The 10,593-nt window shown below is 38.4% G+C and overlaps 1 protein-coding gene across 2 annotated transcripts in view; it reads right to left on the minus strand.

Moving 5' to 3' along the window:
* Positions 1 to 10,593, minus strand: part of LOC147026378 (CD109 antigen-like) — a 156,538-nt gene that overhangs the window by 89,106 nt on the left and 56,839 nt on the right. For both annotated transcript variants that reach the window (XM_085881763.1, XM_085881762.1), the window contains exons 5-7: positions 9,595 to 9,828; positions 3,571 to 3,696; positions 3,439 to 3,478 (exon numbers count right to left, since the gene is read on the minus strand). In XM_085881763.1, the coding sequence (XP_085737889.1) occupies positions 3,439 to 3,478; positions 3,571 to 3,696; positions 9,595 to 9,828 (400 nt within the window). The remainder of the gene's footprint in view (positions 1 to 3,438; positions 3,479 to 3,570; positions 3,697 to 9,594; positions 9,829 to 10,593) is intronic.

The following is a 10,593-nucleotide window of genomic DNA, read 5'->3' on the forward strand; positions in this document are numbered from 1 at the left end:
ATCAAAAGGATTTGTGGAAAATGCCTGATGATAAAAAATAAGGCTAATTCAAAAAATCCCGTGTGCTTGCTGTACTACCATTGTGTTGTTTGGAAGAACCAAGTAATGCTCGAGAAAAATTCATATAAAGGGGTGCCAATTTTTAAAAAAAATTAATCACACACAAGCGCATTATCTCATGTTTTCGTTTTCAAGGAACGAATAACTTTACGTACTGACGGGTTTTAACCTACATATGTAGGGCGCCCCTTAAAATGAACTCTTCTGGAGCATTACTTGGTTCCTCCTAAGAGCACAAGGGTAGTTAGTACAACATGCACATTAGATTTTTGAATGTGCCTAATTTTTTATTGTCTGGCATTTTCCTCAAGCCATGAAATGTCCTTTCTTTTCAATCATTTGCCAAAAATTGCACATCCCATATAAAGGGGTCTTTTCTATGCCTCTGTCATTTTGCAACTTTTTAGGGTTCACCCCGTTGAGAAAAAATAGGGGCAATACCCCTGGGCATTCACCTGGTCGAATAATGATACTGAGGAAGAAGTCAGTGTGGGAAGGAATTAGCAAAATGCACTAACAAACCAATGTTACGGCAAATACCTATTTTGGTGGGCAACCCCCCCCCACCTCGTCAACCCTTTTCGTCTCTGATTATTTAAATAGCATGAACAAATTCTGGTAGATCACGGATGATGAAGATTGTTCTCAAGTTTCATCAAAATTGTGTGTGTAGTTTCTGAGATGAGAGAAAATACATATTGGGGGGGGGAGGAGGTTGTTCACAATATGTTTTTTATTTTATTGTCGTGAACAAACTTGGGTAGATCGTGGGAGATGAAGGTTGTGGTCAAGTTTCATCAAAATTGTGTGTCAATTTCGAGAAAAAAGTGAATACATATTTTGGGGGGCACCCCCCTGTACATCCCTTAGGCCCAGATTTTTTTTTAATGTCATGAACAAACTTTGGTGCATCATGGGTGATAAAGGTTATGGTCAGGTTACATCAAAATTGTGTGTGTGGTTTCAGAGAAGAAAGCAAATGCCTATTTTGGGGGGGCAACCCCCCCTCCCCCCTCATAGGAATTTTCAGTCCCTCTATTAAAGTTGTATGCAGAGAAACCATTCCATGTAAGGGGAGGGGTGATTCGTGCTTCCCTTGATTGCTGCAGGAATCTCTGCTTCTAACAACAATACCATTGCATACTTGTACTGCACAAGAACAGAACTCAAGATAATAACTAATGAGAAAAAACTGACACTTAGGTGGAATTTGTTTTGAAAGCCATGAATTAGACACATTGTCCAAAGTATATTCAAAGTTTCAGCTCGTATCAATGAACAGCCTTTGAGATATGAGTGCCAACACATTACGGACAGACGGACAGACTGACAGACACCAATGTGATTTGAGGTTTTTCGTTAAAAACTCAAGAATGCTGAAATGGACGTTGCTGAAATTTGGAACGTATTACCTCGACGTACAAAGGATTTACTTCTGAAAATTGCAGCCGATTTTGTCCAGTATAAGAAACTAATTTTCAATCCCCTTGTTAAAGTTGCAAACAGAGAAACCATTCCATGTAAGGGAGGAGTGCTTTGCACCTCTCTTGATCTGCACGCTCTCTCACTCTTGCTGCGATTCAACCTTGAGAAGTACTGCATGAAAACCTTTGGTTCATATGTCGTGTGTTTTCTTGTATATTTAAATTCTGTAACACCAAACTTCTGTTCCTTGATTTGATTTTGGTGTAGATCCAGATCTGGATACTACAATTTTTGAGTGACTCTTCACCATTGAGACATGATATTTCAAAACATTGTGGATGGAATGTGACAAAACGTGGTAGAAGAGTTGGGTGCATGACAAGAGCAAGCCAATTACATTTTGGTTCAGGTCTGGATGCATATCCGGCCTATGAGTGGGATACAAAATGTGAATTGTTCAGCTTGGTGGAGATGTGCGTTCGACCGAGTGTTGTTATGGTTAGCCCATGCTCACCAAGTGAAAAATGGGATTAAGCGACCGGTGCCGTATGTGTGTGTACGTGCCTGAATTTTGTTATTCCCTTTTCTCTGGAACTGCTGGTTGGATTAACACAAAATTTTCACCATTGCTGAAGCTACTCATGTAGAATGTTTTAATGATAAGCATGATGTCATAGGTCATGTGGTGTGGCAGCCATGTTGAAAAAAATAAAAAATAAAAAAACGAGAAACGTTGGACCTCCATTTCTGAAACTGCTCCATGGAAAAAAATTGAAACTTGGCACCTGTCCAGTACTCCTCATGGGGAATGAGTGTGATTTTTTTTTTAAATGATGCTATAGTTGCCTTCGTTATGACATCACAATCGCATACCGAGAATGCTACATCTAATCAGTATGAAAAAATTTGAGGGTGATCTCGGGATAAATTGATCAACAGAAAAATTTTTGTGACATCAGTCATGTGGATCGGCAGCCATATATATATATATATATATATATATATATATATATATATATATATATATATACATATATAAATATATATATATATATATATATATATATATATATATATATATATATATATATATATACCTTTAAAAATCTTCTCTGGAACGGCTGAACAGATTGAAGAGAAACTTTACAGGTATGACCACCTCTACATGAGGAACAAAAAGTTCCCCATCCCCATGACATCATCAGTCACATGGTTTGGCAGCCATATTGGACTTACCTTAAAACACTTAAAAATCTCCTTCTCCAGAACGGGTGGACAGATCGAGGGGAAACTTCACACAAATCCCCCAAGCCTTGGGGGATACTTGAGTTTCATGAATAATTGATAGGTTACATGGTTTGGAAGCCATATTGGATTGAAGGAAAATATTTAATAAATTTGATCTCTTGAACCACTGCATCAATCGATGTGAAACTTCACAATGATGATGTGATGATGTGAAATCAAAGTGATGCGGAATATCTGTGTCAAATTTCAACCTGATCAAGCATATGGTCTGGCAACCAGAATTATTTGAATTTTTTTAAAATATGGGTTTGGGTTCTTTCTGATGACTCTAATGCAGTACTGATGTTTATTTGGTCTTACATTTGATTTTAATTTAATTTTTTTCATTTAAACTTTGCTGTCTGAAGAGTTGGCTTGCACCAAGTCCTTCTCAAGTCTGTGCGAGGTAAGTATTCCATGAATACCATCTAGTATTCTTTCTGTTATTCTCAGCGTTTAAAAAATTGTGTTGAAAATGGTGATACTCATTCACATCTGTTAACCAGCTGGGAGGTCAAGAGATTATATTTCTCCACTTCCAGTTACAGCAGTTTGAGCTCACAATTATAAGAGCTACATTCTCAAGGTGTTGCAAGGTGTCGCTCAGACGTGCATGACAATATAATTATATTTTTTAGAAATGTCATCAGGCCATCATGGACTTACCATCACTGGAAACATAGATGTACCTCCTCTTTCTTGCTTCCTTTTTCAGAAGACAATGCAAACACATAGTTACACAATTGTCAAAAGTAAATCACAGAATATTATCATTTTATCTTCAGATGGCATTCTTACTTTAGTTATAGTGTCCACGTTACAATATCCTGTTATAAATCCATCAGAGAGTGGCATATCAAATGAAATCAATCCATAATCCTGTTCTGGAAAGTTCCTTTCCTCCAGCTTCAAACTGTTTGCAATCTGAACAAAAAAAACATTCACAGTTAAATGTGATGCTGTTATTATACAAACAAGAAACATTTTGATTTTAAAGTATGGCTTCAGAATATTAACAATTCAGTGTTGTTTATACAGTGAAGATTGGAAGTTACCCCAGTCAAAATAGAAAGTTGTTTTTTTTTCACTCTTGCATTTCCTTCCTGAGCGAACCATCAAAAATATTATCAGAGTTCAGTGGATGCAACCTTAATTTTCAACAAATCTAAATGAAAATAAAAATTGTAATTTTCTATTTTTGCAGTTTGTTTGCCTGCAGTCTACATTGTGATATATATATATATATATATATATATATATATATATATATATATATATATATATATATATATATATATATATATATATATACATATACACATACATAGATACATACACACAAACACACACAAATCTCTCTTTCGGTCTGTTCTTTTTGCCGTATTGAGGTCAGACTGATATAGCAAACAGCAAAACAGGATGACTGGTTTTTTTTAGCAAACAGGATGACCAATTCGTCTCAAATTGAAACGGCCAGATTTTTTGAGTACAACACAAGTTACCTTTCTAAAGTCCATGAAATAATTAAAATTTACAGATTAACTCCAACTTTTCCCTTCACTGTGAATGGGTATTTTTGCTTGCTTTTCCCATCACTTGGGATGGATACTTTTGCTTGTTATGCATGCAGTTTGAGTTCTGTTTTACACATTAATAAAACTACATTATTAATTTGCTGCTTATGTGTGTAGTGAACAATTCGAGTTTCAGACTTGTTGGTATGAATTATTCAAACAAAAAAAGTGTATTTACTTATCAAACTCAACTTTGTGAGTCGATGCACTTTTGCCAGTTCTCTGTCCACTTATTAAATGCACTTTGTACCTATCTATAGATGTGTTCATCAGGTGTCAATGGGACCCATAAAGCCAACCATTAAGCTCCATTTTCCACTCAGGAAACACGAAAACTTCTACTTGTGGTAGTCCTGGGAAGTATGAATGTTTGGGATGTAGAAAAGTGAATGACAAGTGCTCCATGACCATATCACAAACATGTGAAGCGTTTGTATTGTGATTACCATTAGGATAAATTCGTAATTGAATTTCACTTTATTGTGGGGTATCATCACACAAAAGTGCACAAAATCTCCTTTTTGAAAACCCACACTGACAGCATTCACAGTTTCTCTGTTTGGTCTGTAATGATTTTCATGTTTTCCTTTGTCTTTTTCATGTCCATCTGCTCTGGCTGAATGAACATCCATAATTGGTTTTGACTTTGAAAGGCAATGCTTTTAGTTCATTCTTCAAAAATAAAACATGTTGTTTTCGGCTAAAATTTTGATAATGTATCCCATAGAAGGATGTTAGTGAAAGTGAAGGCTTGTGCATTGGCTGGTAGAGTAGCTAACTGGATTGGAAACTGGATTAGTGATGGGAAACAAAGAGTGGCTGTGAATGAGAAGATATCCAATTATGAGAATGTAAGTAATGGAGTACCTCAGAGATCACTTATAGGACCATTATTATTCATGATTTACATCAATGATTTGGACAGTGGGGTTAAGAGTCTGCTATACAAATTTGCAGATGATACAAAGCTTTGAGGCAAGGTAGATACCAGAGAGAGTGGTGATCAGATTCAGGAAAGTACAGATACTTCAATGCATTGGCCAAAAGAATCATTTGACAAATACCCTAACTACTTTCTTAACAATCCTCTTGAAGAAGTTCCATCATTCAAAGTTCTGGGTCTCATGATTAGCCATGATCTTTCTTGGGCAAACCACATTTCAGAGTTGACCTCCAAAGTCAGCCACCGACTGGGAGTCCTCCATCATATAATGTCCTTCCCAGCCCTCCTTCAAAATTTCCAGTTCTCCATCCTGAGAGTTTTTTCTATATTCATCTTGTCTACCCCATGCATCCCCTTCCTCCCCACATCCATTGTTAATCCAAGTTTGACTCTATCTTGGCCTTCAACTCTGCTGTTGGTTGGTTCTTTCTTTCTTTTTTTTTTTTTCTTTTTTTTTTTTTTTTCCTCTCTCTCTCTCTCTCTCTCTCTCTCTCTCTCTCTCTCTCTCTCTCTCTCTCTCTCTCTCTCTCTCTCTCTCTCTCTCTCTCTCTCCCCCCCCCCCCTGTTCATTTTTCCTGTTGCCTCCTGATCCGTTCAGCATACGAGTACGAGCTCTTCCATCAAGCTCGATTATGTATACAAAAAAAGAAGAAAGATTTGCAGATGCTGTTTAACATAAAGAAATGTAAGGTGCTGGGGATAGGTATGAATAATGAAAATCGACATTACATGATGCAAGGGGCAATCTTGGAGCGTGTTACACAGGAGAAGGATCGGGGAAGGTGGTAATAGATAATGGGGGGTAAGCAGACTGCACAGTGCCAGGTTGTTATTGGTAAAGCAAACTGTTTTCGGTTGTATTTGTAGGGGGATAAATTATAAATTAAGGGAGGTAGTTTTAACACTGTACAGGAATTTATCGAGACCTCATCAAGAATCTTGTCTATATGGTTGTGATCACCACATCTGGAAGGACATAGCTGCCATAGAGAAGGTTCAGTTTGGAGTGATGAGATGAATTGAAGGCCAAGCTAGACTAAGCCATGAAAAGCAGCTGAAAGAGACAGGACTTAACACATTAGAAAGGAAGTGATTATGAGGGTGTATGATGGAGATGTTTAAAATAATGATGGGTACAGACAAAATAGGTGTGGAAGAATTTTTCAGCAGAATTCAGTAGTCCATCTCTTTAAAGGCTCTGTTAAGAAATCAGACCCTTCCAACTATCGGCCTATTAGCCTTCAAACCATTATGAGCAAAGCGTTTGAATCCTTCATTAAAATGCAACTCATGAATAATCTGGAAACTCATAACCTCCTAACTCCATGCCAAGTATGGCTTTCAACATTTCAAGGTCCACTGGTGATGTTCCATCCCAAATCACTGAACATGTGAATAGGGTTTTGGATCATTGTGGTAAACCCAGGGCTGTTGATCTTAACATCTGAAAGGCTTGTGACAAAAGTGTGGCACAAAGGGCTCATCCACAAGCTATAATCATATGGCATCTCTGTACAATAGCTTGCTCAAATTTCCAGCTTCCTTGAAAATCAACAAATATCAGTGGTACATGAGGGACGTTCATCCCCTGCCCATAATATTAATGCTGGTGTTCCTCACGGCTCAGAGTTGGGTCCGACATTGCTCTTGTTATACATCAATGATCTGCCTGATTGTATCCTTTCACAGTTAGTCATTTACGCAGATGACTCAACACTCTACTACATACTCAGGAACCATGTCTCCTCCTTCCCGTGTCCAGGCCAGTGTCGCTCTCCATCAGGACCGAGAGAGTGCGATTAACTCAGGAAATGACAGGCTCGTTACTTTCAAATCCAAAAGACGACTCGCTTGTTGTCTGTCTGCTTGTTCCAACCCTGTCTATGAATAATTCACCTTTGCAGGAAGTCCCTGATATCTCTCTGCTTGAATTGGATATCAGTTCAAACCTCAACTCGGAAAATTACATATTTACTAAAGCAAAAAGTCTCTCAACACGTTGGCTACTTATTCCGTGCTTGCTAATACCTTCCTCCAGCTGCCATGCTTTATCGATACAAGGTCATTGTACGACCTCTCATGGAGTATTGTTGCCATATTTTGGCTGGTGCTCCAGCCTGTCACATATCTCTCCTCGATATAATTCAGTAACATGTTGCCAATCTCTTGGGTCAGGAGTTGGCATCATCCCTGGAACCTCTCTGAGTCCACTGCTCTGTTGCTTCTTTGAGCCTTTTCTATGGATATTTCCACGGAATTTGCTTTGAGGGTCTCTCACAGGTTGTTCCACTTGAGCAGATGGTACATTTAGTCATTCGACACGTTGAACAGTTGCTTCCCATCCATACACTGCACATATGCTTGCTGTTGGCTTTGAATGGCTTGGGTGGCAGGCTTTGGATTCTAGGGTCCTGAGTTCAAATCCTGCTCAGCTGTTGAATTAATACCAGGTGGGGTTAACTCGGTCTGTCATCCTTCCGAGGTCGGCAAAATGAGTGCCAGCATGCTGGTATACTGTGTCGGAGTGGCGACCCGTCCAGGATTTGCCCACCAGCCAAGGAGACTGCTTAAGCAGCACCAACGCTCTGCACAGAGTATGGTCCCAATCTCCTCCTCCTCCTCAGCTGTTGGATTAATACCAGGTGGGGTTGACTCTGCCTGTCATCCTTCCGAGGTCGGCAAAGATGAGTGCCAACATGCTGGCATACTGTATCGGAGTGGTGACCCGTCCAGGATTGTGTCCAATAGCCAAGGAGACTGCTTGGGCAGCACCAACGTTCTGCATGGAGTATGGTCCCAATGGATGGATGGATACACTGTATATTTCCTGAGAAGTAAGACTATTAGGTATTCTTTAAGTTTCATTTCCTGTACTTCATCACTTTTGAACTCTTAACCTGTATCCTGCTACCCCTCAATCCTAACCTACATCAGTTCAAGAGGAATGTAAATATTATTATTCCTTCTGTTTAATACATATACTTTATTTTGTGTTGCATCCACTTTGAGTGGCATTTGGCTTTGTGGTGAGCAAAGTTCCTAAAAAAAAGAAATGCAAAAATAAGAATATATTGTGATATGACCATGGGTCATAGCATGAGAGTGAAGAAGAGGAGAGTTAGGATGGTAGTAAGTCGAGGGTCTTTCAAAAATGGCCGTAAAATGGAGATGATAATTATGAGTGATTGCAAAGGTAGTGACAGCAGAAACAGTATACAGTTTTAAAATTGAGTTAAATAGGTATCTAGAAGTAGTGGGGATAGGAGGGTATAGATATTGGTGATATAATATTGGCACGACTAAGCAGGGTTGATGGACCTAATGGCCTCCTCTTGTATTGAAGTTCCTAGTAATTCCTTATCAGATATAATTTTACACATGAGACCTTAAGAACTGCATATTATGTTTAGCCATCTACCTTTTACAAGTACCTTGCAACTTTGGGTGTGTAGCAGAGAAGACAGTCCCGAAATAGACGAGTTTCCTCTCCCGTTCTCATCCTACTATATTAAATAAGGCAATTCTCTGAATGTATGTATGTACAGTATGTATGTATGTATGTATGTATGTATGTATGTATGTATACTATGTTCAGGTTATAGGCACAAGGAAAAAAAAATCCCCCCCCTCCACCCCCAACCTCACAAGTGGAGTGGGGGGAGGGGGGAGATGACATGCCAATGCTCCAGAAGTGAGTGGGTGTTTCTTCTCATTAAAACACTGTGTACTTTGAGGTATCAAAGTCCACGTATGCACAAGTATATACATATGCTACTATAATGATTTATTCCAATTAAATCGAAATACCACAATTCGAGTCAAATATTGATTGGTGCTTCTAAAGCAGTTTCTTCACAGTGTATACATGGTGTCGTTTTTTGCCATTGCTTTCCAAAAGGATGCCATGGCATGAATTTGGAGTATGACCAGGGTTTCAGCACAAGAAGGTCCACTTTTTGTTCAAAGTACCATGATGTCTTTAACTTTCACCATTTAAGGCTCCGCAGGTGCAACGGCTAGCTTAACATCATTTCAAAAAGGACGCTGTCCAACAAGACGCCGATGAACACACCCTGCCCAGAGAGCACCAAAGTGATTATTATTTCCTAGAAATAAAAGGTCTTGATGATGTGAATGCATCTCAAGTCTCAAGCCAAGAATATATATATATATATATATATATATATATATATATATATATATATATATATATATATATATATATATATATATATATATATATACATATATATATACACACACACATATATATTCTGGCTCTCTTGCTCCTTCCTGTAAACATACTTCGGATGAAATTTTCATGGGCGTCCTGTACAGGTGAGATGCATTTTGAAAAGGCAGAGCGTACAGCCTTATTGTTTGGCCTGGTATGTAAGTTGAGCGGTCATGTTGAATCGAAATGAAAATATGCTTTTTCAAAAAATTTAAGCGAGATTCCTTCAACAACAATCGTGTTCCATCTTGCACGACTGATACAAGCAACCAGAGTGACTTCAGTGTTTCACTCCTCAGTTCAGGCTGAAAAAGAACACAAAAAGAAATGTCAGCTTTAAATGTCTAATGACTGGTATATGAGCATGTAAATATGATGTGTGAAAACAAAAGACAATAAACAAAGAAAGCCTATAAACTGTGCAACAGAAAAATGTATTAAACTTAAAAGATGTCAAAGGAACACCTATGGCTATCAGGCTAGTACAAGACAAGCTAAGGTTTTTATCTGTTTATAATTTTTCAAAATACCGGTATATAATATATTCGGATGGTTTTGGAACCGCTCCCTGTGGAGAACATCCATCAACATGTCGGATCTCCCAGAATTAATTATTTCAGTAGTTTGTGTATACTTCGATTCCTTGCCCATCGTATAGGGGTAGAGGGACAAAGTTGTCATGTGGGTTTATCTCTTTCCCCTTCAATACTCTGACTCTTAATCCTCTCTATCCGACTTCCAAATCACTCGATACATCTTCCAAATCAATCAATCCACCCATCCATAGTCCGTTCACATTACTCGCCACTTCACTCCAGAACCTCTGTTCACACTTTTCACACCCTGTGCCGGTTACAGAAACCCTTTATCATTTAAAGAAAATCAATCCCTCCGAATTCCTCCCTTTCTTTCATTCTTCCTGCACCTGTCACATGGCATGGCATATATTTAAAACATAGCTACAGTGCAATAGCAAATAAAAATGAAGGAAGCGCAATGGCAAATACCAAAGAATGTGTTTTGGAGTGTGATTTCCTCATGATCTATGGGTGGATTTTGTTGCACCCTCC

This window comes from Eptatretus burgeri, chromosome 5 (assembly GCF_056783735.1).
Source record: "Eptatretus burgeri isolate ZD-2024b chromosome 5, Ebu_testis_v1, whole genome shotgun sequence".
Classification (NCBI taxonomy): domain Eukaryota; kingdom Metazoa; phylum Chordata; class Myxini; order Myxiniformes; family Myxinidae; genus Eptatretus; species Eptatretus burgeri.